General features: G+C 46.0%; 1 protein-coding gene across 2 annotated transcripts in view; it reads left to right on the top strand.

Annotated features, from left to right (window-relative positions):
• Window positions 1-9,769: 9,769 nt before the first annotated feature.
• Window positions 9,770-24,544, top strand: part of MTX3 (metaxin 3) — a 71,964-nt gene continuing 57,189 nt past the window's right edge. The window contains exon 1 of one of the 2 annotated variants that reach the window (XM_077462605.1): window positions 9,770-10,015. In XM_077462605.1, the coding sequence (XP_077318731.1) occupies window positions 9,947-10,015 (69 nt within the window). In that variant the 5' untranslated portion in view covers window positions 9,770-9,946. The remainder of the gene's footprint in view (window positions 10,016-24,544) is intronic. The other variant, XM_077462606.1, reaches the window with a different exon arrangement.

Below are 24,544 nucleotides of genomic sequence, written 5' to 3'. Positions count from 1 at the left end.
TAAAATTTTATATCTTTATGTTTCAAGCCTGAAATGTGGCAAAAGGTTGAAAAGTTCAAGGGGGCCGAATACTTTCGCAAGGCACTGTATATATATATATATATATATATATATATATATATATATATATATATATATATTTTTTTTTTTTTTGCACAAACATATGCACAGGGCTCAAAATTCCAAGTTCTGTGCTACTAGCCAGGCCTTAAGGGTTACTTGCCACCAATTGCCCCACCCAACCCCTACCCACCCCTAATTCCCCCCCTAAACACGTCCTCATGAATTATCTCATGAAATTACACTTAAATGTTTTATGCAGAATTAAGTTACAAAAATAAACATTAACAACTTTATCAGTGCCTATCGGTACAGCCTCATCTGTGCCCCTCAATGCAGCCTCACCTGTGCCCATCAATGCAGCCTCAACTGTGCCCATCATTAAAGCGTAACCAGTGCCCACCAATGCCGCCTCACCTGTGCCCATCATTGCAATGTGACCTGTGCCCCCCCCGCTTCCAGGCAGCCCACGCTCACCAGCCATCATTTTCCACTCGCAAAATGCGAGTAGGAGAGTGGAAAATTTGAGGGCTGACACTCACTGCACTATATACTCTCCACTGTATTATATATACTTCAGGAACTGCACTATATGCTCTGAACTGTATTATATATACTACACAGACTTCACTATATACTCTGCACTGTATTATATATACTACACGGACTGCACTATATACTCTTAACTTCATAATATATACTACACTGACTGCACTAAACACTAACTACCTGCCTAAAATCCATACATGCCTTTGGCCAGTCATGGCTCTCACAGAATATCGTGCTGCGACTGGCAGTGGGTGTCCCATATGTTCGTTTGTACAATAAACAGCTGATGTTCGAGTTGAACTTACGTTCATCGAACATCGAGCCCATCCCTAGTGCTGAGCTTCCTCATCCAGTATATGCCTGTGTTAGCATATGTTTGTGTTGGTGTGTGCTCACTCAGCACTGCCAGTGCAGTGATGGGGCTTTCACTGACAGTTCCTGGTCATTCTTTACACTCAGGGGAAGACTCCCGATCATGTGATCACTGTGACAGTCAATCACAATGAAGGCATAACAGGAAAGCCCAAGTGACATCTCCAACTGACTCCTGCCAGCTGAAAAGGGTTATAGATTCATTCAAGGTATTGGCTTGTTATACATAGTTATTGGTACCCCTAACCTAATATTTTGTAGCACATAATTTGGACAGGAATCAGATCGCATTGGGTGTGAATAGCTATGCGTTACGTTTCCAGTGCGGACCAAAAAAAGTGTCCTGCACCATTTTGGTCCAAATGTGATGCAAATTCAGCCATACAAACTGTATGACTGAATTTGCATCACACAGACATCGCATGAGATCTGCACAGCAGTGCAGTGCCAATCACATGCAATGTCTGACATCGCTATAGTGTGAACCGAGCCTGACTTTTATACTGGAAATTTGTCCCTCTCTTCTGCACAAAATGCTCTGAATGTTCTAGGTTTGATGGGTTCCATGCCCCAGCTTATGTCCTAATTTCATAATGCCTGGCACGGATTCAAACTGCCTGGTGCCAGAGACAGGAAAGCAGCTCCATAACACTGTGAAGCCTACACCATGTTTCACAGTAGAGATAATCTTTTTTTTAAGAAGATCTCCAGTATTATTGTAAATTTTGTTAAATTGTTGTCCCTATGGCACAAAGTACATGTAATACAGTAAAACCTTGGATTGAGAGTAACTTGGTCTGAGAGAGTTTTTCAAAACAAGCAATTTATTTTTATTTTTATAAATTTTGACTTGATAAACAAGCGCTGTCTTGATATAAAAGTAGTGTCATGTCACAACTGAGTATAAAAGAGAAGAGAGGTGCCGGTTCACGCAGGGACAGCTTCAAAGTCGCCCGACTCTGAAGCCGCCCCGTACAGCGTGACTTCAGCGTGGCTTGCAAAACGACTTCTGTATAGAAGTCAATGCAAGCCGACCCAAAGTCGCCCCTAAGTAGTATAGGGACTTTTTTCTAAGTCAGAGCGACTTGAATCGCTTCCATTAGAACGGTTGACAGGCTGACAAGTCGCCTGATAGGTTGCCCCTGTGTGAACCGGCACTAAGTGTAGCAATATTGTGACATTTAATGTAGGTACAACATTTAGCAACTCACATGATTTGATGATTAAAACAGGCACATCTAAGTATGCAGGCATCCGGGGTAAAGCTGTTCACATAGACCTTCCTCTGCACCGCCATCAACGTCATCCCTTCCAGGCTGCACTCCACGAGTTCTTCAAGCCTCGCTTTTAGATTGCCCTACTGCAGGGTAGTCTTCCCGGTCATGGTTGCAGACTGACAGCAGTGAAAGCCGGTGTCACGTAATATTTGGCTACCCATCACATTTTGCTACCCGATGGAGTGCACATGCGCGCCGCCACCATATGCGTTCCAACACAGGGCCCCGTGCGAGCTCGCTTCACTCGCCACGCTTCGGGCACGGCCTTGCATCACTCAGCATTATTATAATCTAACCCTATGTCCACTTGGATGGTGGGGCTTGAACCTGGAGTCAGAGGTGGAAAGAATATGGTGGTGTCGTGCATGCGCAGTCCAGTGGGTATCCAAATGTGATGGTTCACCATATGTGACGAAAGAGCGGCTGTAGGGAGGAAGGTCTATGTGGACAGCTTTACCCGATGCCTGCATACTTAGATGTGCCTTTTTTAATCATCAACCATGTGAGTTGCTAAATGTTGTACCTTCATTAAATGTAACCAATTTGCTAAACTTAGAGGCCCCTCTCTTCTCTTTTATACTCTGTAGCTCACGATGGGTTTTGCCTCTAATCCCCTTGTGGAGGCCACCATTTGTGGATGGACATTTTATGGTTACACAACCTATCATATTGCTATAATTTTTTTTTAGATGGACTATAATCTGAAGGAGTTAAGAATAAACGGTTGTGGAATGAATCGTCCTAGTTTCCATTATTACTTATGGGGAAATTTGCTTTGATGTACGAGTGCTTTGGATTACAAGCATTTTTTTAATTTTATTTTTTCAAGCAATTATGCTCCCAATCCATGGTCCCAGATAGCAAGCAACGGGGCTGCAAGTTTGAAAATGACTTGCTAAGCTATTGCTAGACTTGTCATGCTTCACAAGTTTTTTGCACAATTGCAGCAAGTCCACATTGTATGACACCAGAGCAACTTTCTTTGCAAACATTTTGCAAGTCTGCTGCAAGTTCTGCTTCAGTTATGTTGTACAGTAATCCTCCCACCACAAGGGGCACTGTGGCTGAATTTTAATGCTGTAGACTTTCAGAGCTCTTGCTGAAGACTCACCACTGTAACTTTGCTCTTGCTAGAGACTTGCCACACACATTTTCTACAAATCGGAAAAGTGGCAAACAAAACTGTTGCTTCAAATGCTCTGCAAGGGTACAACTTGTCAGTGAAAATGTGCAGCAAGTTAACAGACTTACAATTCAACACTGCACAAATTTGTGGCACTTTATCCTTGCTATCTGGGGTTTTACTATACTTCGTGCCATGCTGCTAAGTGCTTTCTAACCCTAGTTATGAGTGTAGCAAAGCCCCGGGGCACCTGAGGCCTAATGGTGACCTCCAGAGTCAGGGACAGCTGATATCCTTCTGTGTAGAATGGGTTGCAAGGCATGGTGGGTGTAATGCAAGATGAAATGGTGGGCACCAGACACTTTTAGAATGCAAAGAGATTTATTGTCTCTTGAACAGAACTGGGGAGAGAGGGTTAGGGCCAGGACAAGTAGATGCAATGACAATTAGCAGATGCCGAGATTTCTATAGAAAGACAGCCATACAGGTGAAGGCCTCAAGCTGGATACCACTTCTATATAGGTAGGACCACTGTCTCCTATGGCAACAATCTTGTAGTAGTTACGGCAATTGTATTCAACTATCTGCAACACGAAGAGTTTTTGGCTTTTCCACAATCACTCACTGTGGGTCTTCACTCAATGAACTCCCAGTCTTTCACTAGACTTTGGATCCAATAGCCACTGGACCCCCTGAGCTCTTTCGCTGTTAGTTCTCAGTATCTTCCTCAAGCGTCATCCCCACTTCCCTGCTGCGTCCCTGGCTTGGCACTGAGATACTCTTTAAGCATCACCCATGCCGACATGCTAAGTCCCTGGCTTGACACTCTCTGAAGCTCCACAAGTGTCACCTCTGGTGCCCCGCTGGGTCCCTGACTTGGCACATGCTGAGATTTTACCACTTCTTCACCGTCCCTGATGAGAAGTCTGCTGAGTGGATGGTCCCTTAGCATGCTCGGGTGTGAATGGGGCAGAAATGTAACCAAAATGACAATGAAAGATCTTTGGGAGCTAGAGCTGATACCTTCTTAACCCCCCCCCCCTCCCCAAATAAAAGTTACCAAAAAGTGAGGGGGTCATAAAGCAGAAGTTCACTTTTTAGGTGAAGTCCTTAAAGTGGAGTTCCACTCAAAAGTGAAACTTCCGCTTATCCGTCTCCTCCCCACCTCCATTGCCACATTTGGCACCTTTCAGGGGGGGGGGGGGGGAGCTGATACCTTTTTGAAGGCTACCATTTCCCACTTCTGGGACACAGGCTTCACTTCCGGTTTCCCTTATGACAAATGGCGAAAGGCAGCACTCAACAGCCAATCTAAAGTGTAAGTCTCCATATATTAAAAGGCAGCAGCTACAGCAGGGCTGGTAAGGGGGGGGGGGGGGGGGGGGGTTGCGGGAGGGGCACTTTCCCTGGGTGGAGTCTTTTGTGGTTTGGGGGGGCACCAGATTTCCAACTGCACTTACATGCACTCTCTACCGTATCAGTTCGCTGTCACAGTATTCAGTGCCCTGCTTCTGCTAATGGAGGAAATAATGGCTTTTGGGTGGGTGTTCCCCGGATCCTGCACAGTGGGTGTGCTCCCACCCAAGATACTAAATAGTGTCCCTGCTGCTGTGACTATACTGAGCGCAGCGATCAGAGGTGACAGGGAGCATCCACTCTCCGCCAACTTCCGCCACTCATTGCCTGTCAGTACTAGTGGTTGGTTGCTTAGACCACAGTCATCCAAGCAACCAATCACGTGCTCACCCCGCCCCCAGGCTCTGACATTTAAAGGAGGAGAAGAGAGTTTCCTACTGCAGACCTGCCGGCTCCCATCGCCCCGGCTTTCATCTGTCTGTCCTGTAGCTGCCTGCTGCAGTGATGGAAGTGAGATCTCTGGGGTCCATGATATAAAGGGAGGGGGAGTTTTGGGACTCTGATGTGAGGTGGGGAATCTGGGAACCCTGGTGAAAGGAGGGGGACAATGAGGATTCTGACGTAAGGGGGGACTTTGGGGACCCTGATGTAAGGAAGGGGGATGCTGGGGAAACCTGATTTAGAGGGACTCTGGAGGCCCTGATGTAAGAAGGGAAGGGGAACTTTGGGGACTCTGATGTAAAGAGAGAACTCTGGGCACCCTAAAAAAAGGGAGGACCCTGATGTGATGACACCGATGTTAGGGGGCGAAGCCCTTATGTAAGACAGAAGGGGGCTCTGGTGTAAGGGGAGGAGACTCTGTGGACCCTGATGTAGGCGGTGAAACTGGTTACCCTGATGTAAGGGGAGACTTTGGGGACCCTTATTCAAGAAGGGGACTCTGAGGTAAGGGGGGGACTCTGGGGACCCTGATGTAAGGGAGAGGGAACTTTAGGGATCCTAATGAAAGAGGGGACCCTGATGTAAGGTGGTGAATCTGGGAACAATTTAAGGGGGGGGCTCCTGGGACCCTGATTTAAGGAGGGGGGGCTCTTGGAGCCCTAATGTAAGGGATGGGGACACTAGGGACCCTTATGTAAGAAGGGGGTCTCTGGGGTTCCTGATTTAAGGGGGGAGGGCTCTAGGGACCCTGATGTAAGGGGGGGATTTAGGGACCCTATTGAAAAGGGGGGGCTCTGCTGTAACTGGGGAACTCTGGTGACCCTGATGTAAAGGAGGGGGGGCTCTGAAGGTCCTAATGAAAGGGGACACTGATGCAAGGGAGAGGGAACTTTAGGGATCCTAATGAAAGAGGGGACCCTGATGTAAGGGGGTGAATCTGGGAACAATTTAAGGGGGGGCTCCTGGGACCCTGATTTAAGGAGGGGGGGCTCTGGGAGCCCTAATGTAAGGGATGGGGACACTAGGGACCCTTATGTAAGAAGGGGGGCTCTGGGGTTCCTGATTTAAGGGGGGAGGGCTCTAGGGACCCTGATGTAAGGGGGGGATTTAGGGACACTATTGAAAAGGGGGGGGCTCTGCTGTAACTGGGGAACTCTGGTGACCCTGATTTAAAGGAGGGGGGGCTCTGAAGGTCCTAATGAAAGGGGACACTGATGCAAGGGGGAGGAACTCTAAGAACCCTGATGCAAGTGGAGGGGGGGCACTTGAGACCCTTATCTAAGAATGAAGGGGGGCTATAGACTCACACCATTGATGCTGGAACATTTTTCCTACTAATGTCATAACAGACACATTTTTCCTTCCAGTGACACCACCTATAGGAGCTTCTTTTTCTTACATTGATAGATACAGGGTCATTTCATGTGTGGTAGAATGTGTACAGCTGTTAAATTTATATGTTACATGTTGTATGCCCAGAGCATTTTAGAGGTTGATGTTTGTATGACATATCATGGACTATATAAAATAAATATTTATTATAGTCACTTGACTTATCCTCTTAGGGCCGGTTCACACTGCAGGCGAGGCGAGGCGACTCCGACTTGCCTCGCCGCGACCTGCCGCGACCTCAGCGGCAACTTGCAGATGACTTCTGTATAGAAGTCAATGCAAGTCGCCCCGAGGTCGCCCAAAAGTAGTACAGGAACCTTTTTTCTGAGTCGGAGCGACTCGAGTCGCTCCTCTCAGAACGGTTCCATTGTTCAGAACGGGGGCGACTTGCGAGAGCGAGGCGAGGCGAGTCGTGTCGCCTCGCATCGCCCGCTGTGTGAACCGGCTCTAACTGATGTGTGCTTCATTTAAAGTCCCAATTCTGTTCTCTCCTCTCATATAATATTGATAGGGATGGAGGCAGGCATTCCTTTAGTGCTAGCCTCATTCAAAGTCCCGAAAATCCATTTTTTTTTTTTTCCTTCGATGATTATCAAACACCCGGGATGGAAGCACACATCAGTAGTCCGCATTTTATTTTTATTAGCATGTATGGGCTGTTGTTATAAATGGTCCTATAGTTACTACTTATTCAATTGTATCTGGGTTAATGCGTCCCGCTTGGACTGCATCTGCGGGCCCTAGACGGTGATTCGGGTCTCGCTGATCTGTCCGCCACTGCCGGCCTCCATGTGCGGAGGTATGGTGTGTGGGTTTCCTCCCTTCTCCCTGCCTGTTATGTGGAGGGGGCGGATACTTGGTCTCTTTTCACGGACGTCATGCTATATGTGCCGGGCACTAGGCGTCCTCGTGGCGCACTGGTGCTGTCGGATTGCCACTCTTCTGCGAACACACTGGGGAGATGGACCGGCGCTAATCGCCAGAAGCTGTCCTACTCTCCGGTAATGTGTTCGCCTGCTTGACGCCCGTGTTTGGAACCAGGATGGTTCTCCATTGTGGGCACTTCACAGGTTGGGCTATACACATCTCCCTCTCCCTCCCTGCACAATCACATACAATTTTGACATTATATTCACTCACTTAAAGTGGAGTTGCCCCCCAAAAAATAAAACTACTTAAAATTCTTAAAAAAAATCAAAAAAAAATAATTGGCAAAAAAAAATTTTTTTACTCACCTCTAAATACCGGTTGCTAGGGGGTCCCTCGTAGTCTGCCTTCTTCATTGCCCGGGCTGGTGACATCACTTCCCCTCGCGCCGCACATTCACCTGGGACCTGTCACGTGTCCCAGGTGACTGTACGGCGTATCACGGCGCCCTGCGCCGCTCGCGCATGCGCAGTGGGTGCCCGGCTGTAAAGCCACAGCCGGGTGCCCACAGTATGCATGACGGCGCCGCGAGCGGAGCGGGGAGCGAGGGGGGGGCTTCGTTCCCCCGCATCGCTGGAACCCGGGACAGGTAAGTGTCCGATTATTAAAAGCCAGCAGCTGCAGTATTTGTAGCTGCTGACTTTTAATTTTTTTTTTTTAGGGGGTACCCCACTTTAATCACTTTAGGTTTCTTCATTGTTCATACCCCCCTTTCCCTTTTCCTATTTTTTTCTTGTTTTGGCGGTCATTGTCCTTTGCTAGTTTGATAGTTTAATCATGTTTTTCTTTTTGTCCCCGTCACCTCACCATATTAATTTCCAATACATATATTTTATACACAACACATACACAGATCCATATGTGGTCTGTTTCACATACATCCCTCACATAGATATTTCCATTTATTTCACAGGCCTTGCATCTACCCACCCTGGGAGTGCCTATGTTGGTGGCTACCTTCCCCGCAGGCTGCCCCGTTGCTTGGTGGCTATGCACTGCGGCTCTTTCTGCAAACCCTGATGCTCTTTCTGCAAACCCTGATGCTGTTTTATTGGCCCGCTGATGCAGACGTGAGTTGGACGCCTAGCCTTCAAATCAATTATAACAATCAAATTATTTTGTCAATTTTTACTTAATTTATATATAAAAAAAAAAATATCTTTTTATACAATTTGTAGAATTATCTCATGATGTATGCTCCTGATGAGCGGTTGGAATACCGCGAAACGCGTAGAGCCTTTAGCCATTATCTTCTATCTCAATCATGGAAAATCAAGATTCATATGATCCTCTCTGATTCATAATTCAGTATTTAGGCATTTTTAATCGATTTTTTATTTATTATTTAGTTACCATGGTTATCTTGGCCATTTTGGGTTCAATCACAGCAAGAAACGTATATACATGCATATTGTTCTTTGTGTCTTATGTGAATGTTTTTTGAAATGTAAATTATTATGAAACATTAGTCCATGATTTATTGTGTGGAGGATGTATGCCCAGAGCATTTTAGAGGTTGATGCCCAAAATGTTTGTATGACATATCATGGACTATATAAAATAAATATTTATTATAGTCACTTGACTTATCCTCTTACTGATGTATGTTTCATTTAAAGTCCCAATTCTGTTCTCTCCTCTCATATACTATTGATAGGGATGGAGGCAGGCATTCCTTTAGTGTTAGCCTCATTCAAAGTCCCGAAAATCCTTATTCTTTTTTCCTTCAATGATTATATGTTACATGTTTTGGTGAGGCGCGCTGTGTTATTGACCCCACCCCTACAGCCGCTCCACCTTGGGGGGAGGGGGGGGGCTGTTTGGCATCTTCACCCTGGGCACTGGATGGGCTTGTCCCGGAACTATATTTGTAGCTGCTGATTTTTAATATTTCGTGGTGGGGAGTCCTATTTAAGGTAGGCTCAGATCAGATAGAATATTAGTAGTATTGGGGGACAGTTGTCACCTCATGACAGGAAGTAGAAGAACACAAGATCACCATGTATTTTTAATGCAAACTAAAACTTTATAAAGATTGAAAAGTAACATTGATTTGTTACAGAGATGATTCCAGTGATTGGCATTAGATGTAGTTTATTGGTGGTCTAGGAGGGGGTGGCAATGACAGGTCTCCTATGTATCCCATCCACTGTGCAGGCACACGGCTTCCTCACGTATGACAACGTGATATCATTATATGGAGCCTATAGTTGAGCACTGGGCGGTCCCGGTGTGCTGGCTGTCACTCCTCGGGGCGTGGCTTCTATCTGTGTGACGTTCATCCCGACGGCTTCCCCGTAGTGGGCGGGACTAACCTGTCACTCACGGCTCCGTGTTGGACTCATTGGGTTCCGCCCACCAGGGATGGCCGTGTTGTGAGTCTCCGTAGGAAATTCCGGGCTGACGCTCCGCTGCTGCAGCCGGTTTGCCGGGAGGGGAGATTCGTGACATGGAGCTGAGGTTCTGGGGCGGAGACTGGGGCCTGCCCTCCGTGCACCCGGAGAGCCTGGTGGTCCTGGTAAGAGATGTGCACGGATGTGTGATCGGGGTCCCGGTTCATGGTGTGCACACTACCAGCCGACACCCGGGACACCCCGAGAGCACAAAGTGATCCCACCAAGGGCATAGATAGTGAGAGCGGTGCAGGGCAACACCATCATCCCGGGACTGATCTGTGTGATAGGTTTTATATAGTCTCCCTTTACCTATATATAGTATTCCTGTGTGTGTGTGTGTGTGTGTGTGTGTGTGTGTGTGTGTGTGTGTGTGTGTGTGTGTATATATATATATGTGTGTGTGTATCTCTAACCCCCAAGGAGCTGCTGATTTTATTTGTGGTTACCATTACCTCACCTGCTCGCCTCTCCGTCTCAGGGGTCCCATTGGAAAGTAGCCCAAATGATGATGAATCCGACACTTAGTCCTTCTTTTTTTTTAACATTTTATGCAGGATAAACACAACAGTCCTTCAATAGAGGGTGAAGGGGAGTCCAGGCACCCGGTAATTGCAGGTTAGAGGTATCAGTCAGATCCAGAGAACAAACCGCTCCACAGACTGGATCCGGCAATTACCGGATCGGCCTCTCTCACTTGACCTAGCAGCAGATGAGATGCTCAACAAAGTCTCTGCCACAGACTTGTCAATTAAACTAAGAAATCTTGAGAGTTTTGATGAACTACCATACGGTGCCAGATTCTTTCAGCCGACCCGGCGATACTGTATGGGTATTGATCCAGGTTGCGTCCTCCAGCTGGGTTTCCAGGCTCCTCCAGAGACACCAGCCTTGCACTCAGTCCTCTCCTAGAAAAGTCCCCCCCCCTGGATCCTCCAGTCGCTTGGCTTCTCCCCTCAGGCAAGACAGCACAGGACCACCCCTGGATCAGTAGGCCCCAAGACAGTTGGGCCTGCTCTCTGTTACAAAGCCATGGGCCAGCCGACCCCGAGGCACAGGATCATGCAACGCCCACCGCAGGCCATGAGGTCAGGATAGAGAACCCTGGAAAAGAGACCCCACAAAATGGCGTTGGTACCTTTTTTAAATAACCTCTCCCAGAATGCACAGCAAGGAAACCACACCCACTGGGCTATTTCCAAGCGAAAGGTGGTATTCAATGCATCCAGCTTGTTGCATTTGTACACCTACCGATGGTGACAGTAACACCTACAGTCAAGTGGAAATTAGTACAACCCAGCTGGACAGGTACAGAAACCAGAACTTTTTGCCTGAGCCCAACTGCAGCTTCAGGCAGCTTTAAATTTGAAAAACAATAGCGTCTGCTCATTAGGTAGGGTGTGTGTGTGTGTTTGTGTGTGTGTGTGTGTGTGTGTGTGTGTGCGCGTGCGTGCGTGCGCGCGCACACACTAAAATAAGTATTGAACACGTCACAATTTTCTAGCTTAATATTTCCAAAAAGGTGCTAGTGACATGAAAATTTTCGCCCCATGTCGGTAACAGTCCATGTAATCCATACATACAAAGAAACCAAAAGAAATACTGTATTTATTGGCGTATACCACACACTTTTTCACCATGAAAATCAGTTGCAAATAGCGTGTGCGTGTTATACGCCATTACTTCAATTTTAGCTGCCTCGGAGGGGACAGGGAGGGGGGTGGGACGAACAGATTACATACAGTGAGAATCTCTTGTTTACTTGGCGGTCTCTGTAATAGGAAGTCCCGTCTCCTGGGCTGCCATTGGACCACTGTTCTGTCTATCATAGGAGATTCTCACTGTATGTAATTTGTCGGAGCTCGTCCCGCCCCCCTCCCTGTCCCCTCTAGGCTGCAGATGGATATCGATCAGGCTTCACTGATTGCAATGGTGAGGCTGCATTGATGGCATTGGTAAGGCTGAAGATGGGCACTGACCCAAATTTCCTTAGTTCAAATTTAAGTTTTTTTCCTGAAACTTGCCTCTTAAAATTAATATGCGTGTTATACGCCGATTAAATACGGGTAAGTTCAGAAATTACGTTATGTGTAATAAAATTAAATGACACAGGGAAAAAGTATTAAACACACTAACTTAAAGCGTAGTTCCACTGAAAAAAAAAAAAGTTTAAAGTCAGCAGCTACAAATACTGCAGCTGCTGACTTTTACTTTATGGACACTTACCTGTGCAGGGCGCTCGCGATGTCCTCACCCGAAGCCGATCTATCCCTCGGCTCCCGGGTGGAGGCACCGACTTCTTCAGTAAGGGAATCGGGAAGTGAAGCCTTGGGGCTTCTCAGCTTGGTTCCCTACTTCAACGCGCGCGAGTCCTCGCTGGTCCCTGCTGTCTTCTCGGAACGGGGGGTCTCCCAGAAGACACCAGAGGGGGGGGGGGGCAGAGGAGGGGCCGAACATATCTTAGATCGCTGCGCAATCTGCGGTGAATTATTGCTGGAAGTGGGAGCAAATACCTGTATTAGACGGTCAAATGTGACAAATGTGGGGGGGGGGGGGGAACCGGAAAAGCAGAAGTTCCATTTTTGGGTGGAACTTCGCTTCACTTTTTTATTTTTTTATTTTTTTTATGGTACAAAATCCTTTGTTGGTAATGACAGCTTCAAGATGCCTTCTGTATGGAGGAATTAGTCGCATGCATTGCTCTGGTGTGATTTTGGCCCATTCTTCCACACAGTCTTCAAATCTTGAAGGCTCTATGGACCTCTTCTATGAACTCTGATCTTTCGTTCTTTCCATTTTTCTATTGGATTCAATTGTCTGGGCCATTCTAGCAGCTTTATTTTATTTCTTTGAAACCAGTTGAGAGTTTCCTTGGCTTTGTGTTTAGGATCATTGCCTTGATGAAATATCCACCCTTGTTTCATCTTCATCTTCTTGGTAGATGGCGGCAGATTATGATCACAGATGTCTGTACATTTTTCCATTCATATTCATCCTTCCTTCAATGACATGAAGTTTGCCAGTACCGAATGCTGAAAAACAGCCCCATATAATGATGTTCCCACCTCCAAACTTCACTGTTGGTATGGAGGTGTTTTTGGGGTGATGTGCCATGCCATTTGAGCTCCAAGCATGGTATGCATTATGGCATCCAGAGAATTCAATTTTGATCTCATCTGACCAGACTATATTCTCCCAGTATTTCACAGGCTTGTCTAAATGTTGTGCAGCAAACTTTAACCAAGCTTCAACAATAGAGTCTTGTGTGGTGAGCCTGCATACAGGACATGGTGGTTGAATGCATTACTTATTGTTCCCCAATTCGGAGCTCCCCTTGCTACCAGGGACATCCAGGGGTTTAGGCACTGCACTCCTGACCCCAGTCCATCCTGCACCTTGTGACAAGTTACACTGGCCCATTCATTTTCAAAGCAAATCGCAGATCTGCAATAATTTCAATCTGGGTTCATGCAATTAAAGCCCGTGCCGTCTTTTACATATCTGTACCAGTTGTTTCAGGGCTCACCTCAAGTCGGCCTGTACACTAAGACAGAACAAATCCATGTGATTAAGCCGCATCAATGTGCCTTTTTTACAGGCTTTTAGCTTCCCATCCATCACCATGGTTGAGCAAATTTTTGGTGGAAGGTTTCACAGAGGGATTCCACACTGGGTTTGTTTCCTTGCCAACAGCGACTTTTGAGTGTTGGAATCTGAGGTCATCTCCCGCAGATGTAGAGGCGGTGGATGGATGTGTTACTATAGTCTGAACTCGGTTTTTTCATTGGTCCTTTTCAAACATCCCCTTTCCAGGTTTGGGGGGTCAACCTCCCGGGCCTTGTCAAAGGGAAATTTTCTAATAAATTAAGGTCAATTTACGATTTGTCAGCCCCTCATTGTGCCTAGCCTTGACTCTTTAATACCATCAGAGGAGTTTTCACTTAAAGTGGTGTTGCCACCAAAAAATTAAAACTACTTAAAATTCGTTAAAAAAATCAAAAAAAAATAATTGGCAAAAAAAAAATTTTTTACTCACCTCTAAATAACGGTTGCTAGGGGGTCCCTCGTAATCTGCCTTCTTCATTGCCCGGGCTGGTGACATCACTTCCCCTCGCGCCGCACATTCATCTGGGACCTGTCATGTGTCCCAGGTGACTGTACGGCGTATCACGGCGCCCTGCGCCGCTCGCGCATGCGCAGTGGGTGCCCGGCTGTGAAGCCACAGCCGGGTGCCCACAGTATGCATGACGGCGCCGCGAGCGGAGCGGGGAGCGAGGGGGGGGGCTTCGTTCCCCCGCATCGCTGGACCCTGGGGCAGGTAAGTGTCCGATTATTAAAAGCCAGCAGCTGCAGTATTTGTAGCTGCTGACTTTTAATTTTTTTTTTTTTAGGGGGTACCCCACTTTAAATGTGAATCAATCCATTCAATGTATAATTGGGGTAGGTGAGGGCGCTTGGCTGTCCAAAGCTGACATCGCAGATGCCTTTATACTTCTTCCAATTCTGCTGTCGCTCTGGCAGTGGCATGGCATTAAGTGGAGGGGGTTGTATTATTTTTCCACCAAGCTTACCTTTGGCTCCAAGAGTAGTCCCAGGCTGTTTGCGTCGCACAAGCACTCAGTTGAATCCTCACACACAGAGAGAGTTGTCAGGACGTTATCCACTGTTTGGACGATTTTCTCCTCATTGAGAATGGTGAACAGGCCCCCGCCGACCTTCAAAAACTGACATCAGTTTTTGCGGCTTTAGACATCCCACTGGCAGTTAAGAAAATAGAAGGCCCAGTTACTAAACTCACTTTGCTATGGATCGTGCTTGATGCTCAGTCTATGCAGCCCAGTCTTCCCACAGACAAACTGGTAAGGATCAGAGAATGCACACATGCATTCACGATCTCCCATGTTTGTACCAGGATTGAATTACAGTCTCTGCTAGGTATGCTGAATTTCGCGATGAGGATTATTCCCCAGGGGAGGTCTTTCATTTCTAGGTTATTGACTTTGTTACCGTCAGCTCCTGACTCTGATTCTCGTGTCAAATTTAGATCCTTCCACTCTGTCGAATTTACACATGTGGGATGAGTTCCTGCAACATTGGAATGGTGTTACTATGTTTTATCCCTGCAGTGTCAGCCCTTGTACACACGGTCGGAGATTCCGACGGAATGTTTCCTTTCGGACCATTTTGTCGGATATTCCGACTGTGTGTGGTCTCCATCGGACTGTTTCCGTCGGACCAACTTTTCCAACTTGCCGGTAAAATTTTCCGATAAAATGCTCCGATCGGACATACTCCGATCATGTGTAGCTACTCCGACGGACATGGTGCCACGCATGCTCACAATCAAATTCCTAGACTAAAGCTATTGGCTACTAGCCTGAACGTAGTCCTGTCCTAACGAAATAACGTCATCACGTTATGTACAATCAGATTTTCCGACAACTTTGTCCGACCGTGTGTATGCAATAGTTTCGAACAAAATCCAACGGATTTGGTTGTCAGAATGTCCGACTGTGTGTACGAGGGCTCAGGGTTTTCCTATCAGGTTTCTACAGATGCAGCGGCCACAAAGGGCTATGCGGCTATTTGTGGCTCACACTGGCTGTCGGGGCCTTGGCCAGATGAGGCTTTCTCTATTCCGGGGCTCACAGAGGCATCAGCCTTGTTCAAAATCGACCCCATTGTTGCCGCAGCACAGGTGTGGGGTCATTTGTGGATAGGTCAGACTGTTTTTTTTTTTTTTTCCCACGGATAATCAAGCCACGTCAGAAATTGTCAACAAGGGCAGATCTAGGTCTTATGTCTTTTGTGCGTTGGCTCATTTGGCTCTCCCTCCGATTTAACTTCCACATACACCACAGATTCATCAATGGTGTAGTGAATGTAGTGGCAGATGCTCTGTCCCTGTTTAATCACCCACTGTTTTTCCAGCAGGTTCCAGACGCCGATGCTGGCACCATTCCTGCCCCATATTTTCTTCAACTAATGATGGACTAGATACCCACTGGGCCGTTGTGGCAGCTTTAATCGGCAAATGATTGTCGGTGAACACCAGGAAGTCATATGTCACAGCATGGAATGTTTTCCAGGCCTTCCAGTCACGGTATCCTGGGGTTGATGGCTACAGCATTCAGTGTTTACTAGCTTTCACCCCCTTTTGCCACTCTCAGCTTAAACTGGCCCATGGCACCATTAGGACATATCTAGCGGGCATTCAGCACTTTTTGTCTTTATGGGATCCCAACGGGCCATCCATTTTTTTTTTTTCATCACTCCCCATTAAAGCTATCCTCAAAGGGATTCAGAAGAGTAGCCCCCCTGCTGTAGTTAGCAGGCTGCCCATCACGGGGCAGATATTCTGGGGCATGTCCGATTTATTTGCACAGTTTTTTTTAACTAGATTAAGGAAAGATGGTCAATGTAAAGCTCTTATGAGCAAAGTAAAATCGGTTGCATATTTGGTATTCTGAATAAAAAATTTCCATTACCACATGGGTAAAATAGAAATGTAATTACATTGGACCCTAGCCATGTAAAGTGTTATAGACCTGTTTAGTAATGTCATGCATAGGATACATGCAGGGTTTTTATGTGCTGATGTAATTGGTAGTATGGTTTGGGGAAATGACCTGGCAAACATGTTTACCTTTTGCTGTGGTTACTAGCATTTGCCTATGTAAGTGAAGGGTGACACACGTTTTTTACTGCCCATACGTAGAGAGCTGAGTGGGTGCATGATGTACATCAGAACATCAGTGACTTCTCAGGAAAGCTTACATCCTTTTTAAAGTGTACCTGTCACCATGCAAAGTAGAAGTAGCAACACTTTGCATCAAATTAATAGCTGTGAACGACTGCGGCATAAAATTCCTTATGATAAAATCAGATGCTAATATTTCCTTCTAAATACAGGTCCAACCAGCAACTGCAGTACATGCATGACAGATATTCATTTAACCACATGCCGACCAGCCGCTGCCATTTGTACTGCGGCAGAATGTCTTGGCTGGGCAAAACGACATTATGTAACATATTACATATGTTATGTAATCGCTTTGCCCTGTGACCACCCACGCCTATGCGAGTGCCTGGCGGTCTCTATCACTGCCAGGCTCCTGTGATCGCTCGGGGCACACAGAGAACCCAGAACTGTGTGTGTAAACGCAGTTTCCGGTTCTCTGAGGGAAGAACTGACAAATCGTCTGTTCATACAGAGTATGAACAGCGATCTGTTATCTTCCCTGCACAGTCCCCTCCCCCCTTCAGTTAGAACACAAACTAGGACACACCTAACTCCTTCACTATTCCCTAGTGTTAACCCCTTCACTGCCAGTGACATTGATCTCTGTATTGATGCCAGTGGTCCCACAAATGTGTCAAAATTGTCCGATGTGTCCCCCATATTGTCACAGTCACGATAAAAATCGCTGATCACCGCCATTACTAGTGGAAAAAAAAATGTATTAATAAAAATGCCATAAAACTATCCCCTATTTTGTAGACACTGGTTTGTGCAAAAGTTATAATCTACGCTTGTGCCACTGATTTATTCCCTCCCCCAATCACCATTGATCTCATCACTATCGGTAAGCAGTGGTGGTTGGGAGGATGGGATCAGTGGCACTAGTAATTGCTCGCTCAGTGTTAGTTGATTCCTTCCTTCACGTGCCCCAAAGGTGCCTCTGCTAACTTGGGGTCTCCTCGAAGAGTGAAAAGCTCCTCCCCCTGCACTATATTGGATGTTGGCTAATTAGCTAATTTTCTCCTTTTAGTTTCCTCCTCCCGACATGGCTTCTCCCTCTGAAGATAGGCGGGTGGTCCCGAGTGACAGTGCTCAGCTGAAGCCTCCCCTTTAGCTGCAGTGAGTGTACTTCAATCTCTTTCTGGCTCTAAGTAGAATAGGTGGAGAGCGGGCCACATCCTTCAGTTGCGGAACTCCAGGGCCTGGTCGCAAGTACCACTCCTGCGACCCTGGTAGATGAGATGAGATGCCACTGATGAGATGAATATGTAGGCCTAGTACTCCATAATCCCATCACACATGTTCCTGGAGAAAACTCTATAGTTTTGGTTGCTGCAGCAACCACCAGCTGGAGACTGGATCAGAAAGCCACAATATTTGCCAGCTTACACCACAGATGATCGGGTAGAGTCCAAATGTTTTTTTTTATTGAAGCATGATCACATCACAAAAAGCTAGTGCAATGTAAAGATCAGATGACTGAAAAAGGGGTCTTGTGTGACCCCGAAACGTTGCACTAACTTTTGGTGACGTGAGCATGCTTCAATAAAATATGTAGGCCTGCTTCTCCTGAAAATAGTAGTTGCTCAGCTTTCATGTTGTGTTAATGGCTTCTATTAGGGCTGAAACAACTAATCAGCACAATCGATTATGAAAATAGTCAATTATTTTCATAATCGATTAGTTGGTCAGCCGATAATTTGGCCTGCATACAGAATGCATGTTTTATTTACAGCACAGTACACTGTTCATACATGTCAGTAAGTGCCTAAGAACTTATGAATATGAATGTGTAAGGAGCAATGCATCATGGGACATGTAGTCCTAGGAAGGGGAAGGAAATTAGTGGTTCTAAAGGCTGAAGATTTTTTACCTTGCTATAGGAGCACTCTATACTATACTATTCAGCTTGCTATACGGGCACTCTGAAAGCAGAAGAAGCCAGAAGCACAGACTGGGGGTCTTTAGAAGAGAAGAATCAGGGCTGCTCTGTGCAAAATCATTACACAGAGCAGGTATGACAAAGTTGTTGTATAAAAGAAAAAAAATCCAACATTTACAATAAATTTAAGGGCTCTGCGCAGGGAAGATCAGCATCTGAACTAGGGCTGAAACAACTAATCGATTATGAAATGAATCGATTACTATTTTCATAATCGACTAATCGGCCAGTGTTAGGTTGCTCGTCTTCTGTAAGTAACCCCTGGTAGCCTAGGCTAGGATTGAAGGGCGGAGGTCCCTTTCACCGGTGGACAAAACATTACACATACACACGATTGTACGTGAATAATGAATGTGCATATTGAAGCACACACAACAGTTTTATTTAGTTTGAGCTAAAGGACAGCCCTGTGGTTTAGCCAATCAGGGACTGCCACATAAAATATGCAAGATAGTATATTTTACTACGTCATCATGGTTTTTTTTGTACAAGCAATTTCTGCCTAGTAACAAAAAGCTAAATATATACATTTTTATACAGTTTAAAATGTTTCTTAGGTCTGGTGCAAGACAGGCCTGTGGTTTTAACGCCATGGAGTTACTTCTGCTCTCAAAAAGGGAAGTAGCTTAACCGCATCCATCTGTTCTGAACAGATATCTAACCTTGTGACAATTCTAAATGCCTTGTACAAGCAAAAACACATATGACCTTAAGCAATAGATTTCTATGTCATGCTAACAGTAATTTTCCAATACCCAAAATGGATGTCTTCTAACAAGATGGTTCCCTCATTACCTTTATAATCCTCCCTTTGATCATTCTGTGATTTACATAATGATCATTCCTTTTCTAATTTAATAGCACAGGCTTCATACTCCGAACCCTTGTGCTCTTGGTTTCTATACCATACCGTTGGATCCTTAACAATGGAAGTGAGTTTCAGATCCTTCGGAGCGACCGTGTTTCCCTTTTTACATAAACATTTGATTATCTTATAACAGGCATATAAAAATAGAATGAAGAGAATCACAGTGACAATTGTCATGGCAGCATTTCGGAGCCAAGATATTAATCCCCCAAAACTAAAACTGCTCGAGAAGGGATCCCAGTTTTTTCCTATGTTCCTTGCCTCTTTCTGTAGTTTATTTACCTCTTCCCTGTGTTGGGCAATAACGTCATAGTAGTCTGGGACTTCGATGCTGGTATTATGAATCCAGGTACAGCACTCATAATCCTCAGTAGTCTCACAGAGGCCAGTAAGGGCTGCACTCATACTTTCTATAGCCAACTCATGTAGTTCTAGTTGCTTCCTAATTGCCCTAGTTTCTAGATTTAGTTTGGTTATGTCATCAGAATTTTCCTCCAGAATCTCATCAATTATGCCAGTGTAATTATTTAATCTTTTCATTAGGTCAATTCCCCACCCTGTCCAGGAAGGGAACCATGCCCAGGCCATATCTTTTTCTAAAAACAATTCTCGTTTATTACGGTGTCTAAGGGGATATCTAGGATGCATGCTGGCTTCAAGGAGGTGACTTCCCTTGTTATCCCCTAATACCCCCATGATAGGAACCAGGGCTGCAAGGTAACACCACCCCTGGGGTTTGGTTGGGATCCAGGGGTGACAGAGTTTGCCGCAGCATATATATATGGTATTTCCTAGAGCTAGGGGTCGTTTATGGAACACGTTCCTAAGAGTATCAGAAAGGCCAGAGAGCACCAGAATTGACATTAATTGGTGTATTGTAGTCTTGGTACTGGAGCTAAGAAAGTCTAAAAAGGTGGCATTTAGGGTGGGATCTTCCAGGGAAATTTGTTCTATGCCTCTCTGAACTTCTTGTAGATCTTGTTCTTGGGAGTTGCTGCTCTCTGTCACTGCCAGGGGCTCTGGAGTCGAGGGAAGCTGGGGACACTTTTTAAGACGGCTGGCGTGGATCCAGGTGTTTCCTAGGTCTGTTAACACTGCGGTCCTGGATACCTTTTCCACCTTCCATGGTCCTGAGAAAGCCGGTCCGATACTCTTTCTTTGTGCTAATTGTTTGATCAGCACTTTATCCCCAGGGATGAAGGGATGCGTTGATTCTGTGGGAAGAGGGAAAAAAGGTGACAGAAACTTGTTCGTTCATTTCATGGAGCATACTTACCAGATTTTTCACGTACATTTCCTGTTGGGAATAAATGTCAATATCAGTGTCTTGGTCTAATGGGGGTAATTCTATGTTTGCGGGGATTCCCATGAGGACCTCAAAGGGTGATAGTTTTGTTCTTGCATGTGGATCTTCCCCTCTTTTGACCAAAGACCTTCAGGGTCTTTGGTCAATCCTTCCTTTGTCCAAAAATGGACATCATCTTCTGTGGCCATTGATTGCATCTGTGCTATGACAGTTTTAAAGTTAGGTGCTGCGAAGTGTTCCTTGAAAAACATTGTTGTGGGGGCAGGGGGGTTAGGGGAAAAGGCAGCAGCTCTTTTAGCTTCTCTGTCAGCAAGAGCATTCCCTTTTGAAACACGACTGCTGTCAGAGGAGTGTGCCTTTACTTTAATTATGGCTACCTTTTTTGGAAGAAGAATGGCTTGGAGGAGAGCACTAATCTGTGTGGAGTTGGCAATTATTTTGTTGTCTGCTGTTTTAAAACCTCTATTGGCCCATATCACACCAAAATCATGCACCACACCAAAAGCATATCTACTGTCTGTGTAGACGTTCACCTCTTTACCGGTGAATAGAATGCAGGCCCTAGTGAGGGCTTCTAACTCTGCTACTTGGGCTGAAGAGGGAGGTAATGATTTTGCCTCCAGTACGATGTCTGGTAGTTGAACAACTGCATATGGTTTGGCTTCTAATACCTTGTTTGGCAACTGGACTATTGCATATCCTGTTTGGAAGGTGGAATCAGAGGGACGGGAGCAACTACCGTCCACAAAAACATCCTCTGCACCTGAGATAGGGGTGTCAGTGAGATCCGGTCTGGGACTGGTAATAGCAGCAACCTTTTCCGAACAGTCATGTATAATGTCTGGGTCATGTGGTAAACGCAACATGGAATGCAAAAGGCGCACAGCGGGGTTGCTGGCAGGCACATATTTGAGTGTGAGGTTATCAGTGTTCATCAGTGTTATCTCATAACCACTAAGTCTTTGCGAGGTCATATGTTGGGTATTCATGTTCTGAATAAGATGCGTGACTGAATGAGTGGTATAGAGAGTCAATGGGTGACCTAGCACTAATTTGTTTGCATCTTGTACAGCCATTGCACAGGCAGCAAGATTTTGGAGACAGGATGGCATTCCCTGTACTTGGATGGGGAGTTTTTTTTAGATAGGTAGGAGACAGGGCGGTAGCCTGTTCCATGCTGTTGTGTCAAAACCGCGGCAAAAGAGGTCCCCGAGACTACACAGTATAGTTGAAAAGCTTTACCATAGTCTACCAACCCTAGGGCGGGAGCATTTGACAGACTGTTTAATAGAGCTTGAAAAGCTTGTAGTCTGTCTTCAGTCCAATCTATTAATTTAGGGGCTGTCGAGCCAGTAGCCTCTCTTAGGATACTATCATAATGAGAACAGTCAGGGATCCATTGGCGGCAATATACAATTGCACCCAAAAATGAGAGTAGGGCGGCCTTGTCTTTTGGGGGACTGAGAGCTCGAAGGGCTGCGGCACGTTTGGGGGACACTAGCCTTGTCCCTTCCTTTAGAATGCACCCTAGGTATTCTACCTGTGGCTGGCACCATTGTATTTTCTTCCTTGAGGCTAGATGCCCGGCGTGAGCTAGGTGTTGTAACAGTGATGTTGAATCGACCGCACAATCTTCAGCAGTTCGACTGCACAGGAGCAGGTCATCCACATACTGTATTAGTACCGACCCACGCTCAGAAGTCCAAGACTTGACAGTCTCGTTGAGTACCATAGAGAAGGCGGCTGGACTGTCTACATACCCTTGCCAGGTTAGTTGGCCCCCGGCCCAGGAGAAAGCAAACATAGGTTGGGCTTCCTCTGCAATGGGAATGCTAAAGAAAGCATTCGCTAAATCAATTACTGTGTAGCATAGAGAGTCTGCCGGTATGCATGAGAAAATAAAAGTGATGTCTGAGACTAGGGGTGGGAGGGGAATCACTTGTTTGTTTACTGCTCTGAGGTCTTGGACGAGTCTCCACTCGCCACTGGCCTTCTTTACAGGGTAAATGGGTGTGTTCCAGGGACTGATGATTGGTCTCAGGATACCTTTTGATATGTAGTCATCGATCTGGGGGGCAATGCCTTGGGTCTTTTCGGGGGGCAGGGGGTATTGTTTGTGATATTGTGCTTCTGCGTCAGGGCGCATCTGAGGCGAGTAAGGCGTACAGTTAATGAAACCTACGCTACCTTTGTTTTCCGCCCAGATAGCATGTGTTTCGAGAGAGGCGGGGAGTAGCATAAAGAAGCCTCTGTGTGCATGTCGCTTAGGGCCATGTAAGTCACATAATGGTGAACTAGCGGTAAGGGAACCTTCTCTATTAAACTTAATGGTAATACACAGTTGTGCCAAGAGGTCCCGTCCCATAAGGGGCACAGGGCATGAGGACAAGACGGCAAAAGTTTGGGTACATAATTTCTGTCCTTCTGGAGTGGCTACAGTCAGTGGTGGAGTGATGGGATGGGTGACAGGTGTCCCATTAATACCAACAGAGTTTCCCTCGGTGCATTATTTGTGGCTGTGTAGGATATTGGGGTAGTGGTTGACGAGGGTTCTGGTATGGCAGATAACGGGGATACTGTGGGCGGGTCTGGGGGTTAAATCCCCTGCCTCTGCCTCTTGCTCTAATCTGTCCAGTCCTATAAGGGCACTGGGATTTCCAATGTCCTTGCTGTCCACAATTGCCTATATTTTCCAAGGCATTTGTTCCATGCACAGAAACAATCCTTCATGTATTGTGGGTCAGCCCCTTTGCAGGGAGGATAAGAATGCTTATGTACCTGACAAATTTTACTGACTTCTTGCCAGTCTTCCTCTGAACAAGGACCTTGGGGTCCTGGGTCATGGATTCCCAATTGGTGACACCTTTCTCGGACTTGTGTCCAAAATGGTTCTACCTGGGGGCCAGGGATCATATTACTGACAAATTCATAGGGTGATGGGGTGGCCATGGCTTGGGTTGCTGCAGAATTCCCCATCTAGTAGTCTGGGCAGTGTGTGTCTAGTGGCAGGACACAGGTGATAACACCCGGTTTGTCCAACAATCCGGTCTCTGGTCTGGGAGTAGGATCCCTGATCTTTTTTGGGGCAGATGGACTTATATAAAACTATGAAGATTTACCCTTAATATACGATGAAGGGTAAATCTTTCCTGGTGGCGGGATATACCCCTCTTACACCAAGTCTGCAAGAGAACCCCCCTGGTCTGGTGGTCAGTAAAATCCACTTGTCATCTATTCTTAGGAAGAGTAGACCTAACGTGCAATGGGGGCAGGTGGATGCTATGTCACTACAAGAGGGCTCCTCATATTCTGCACTTATTTAAACAACAACAATTATTTTCCTTATACTCTATATTAAAACTTATACTCTATATACTTACACGTGTACCTAGAGAGAAACAGACATATTCTTAATATACTTTAAGACATGAAATAACCGTATTGCAATACATTTATCAATTTATAGTGCACTTTTTTTTAAAAAATTTCAAATGGGCGTCCACTCCACCAATCCCTTTGTCACGGGCGTAATCTACTACTTCCCGTGTTAAAAATACTATCACCAATAGTTTTAAGTCAGACCAACCTAGTCGGACTCCCCTAAACCTATAAATTCCTTGCGAGCCCTTTTAACCTCCCGAGGGACCAGCCTAGTCCACCGCGAAGGCACAGTTACTTCTTTTAATTTTAAACTAAGTTCGTAGCGGCCGCCCGGACAGAGTAAGTGTTTACACCATTCACCAATCAGGTAAAAAAGAGTAAAGTGACTTACCTGTCGCAAGACGAGACGAACCCC

The sequence above is a fragment of the Lithobates pipiens genome, unplaced genomic scaffold, assembly GCF_037356315.1.
Source record: "Lithobates pipiens isolate NorthernLeopardFrog02 unplaced genomic scaffold, aLitPip1_a1.2 Scaffold_3, whole genome shotgun sequence".
Lineage (NCBI taxonomy): Eukaryota > Metazoa > Chordata > Amphibia > Anura > Ranidae > Lithobates > Lithobates pipiens.
Note: the sequence above shows the minus strand (reverse complement) of the source record. Positions and strands in the feature narration are given on the sequence as shown.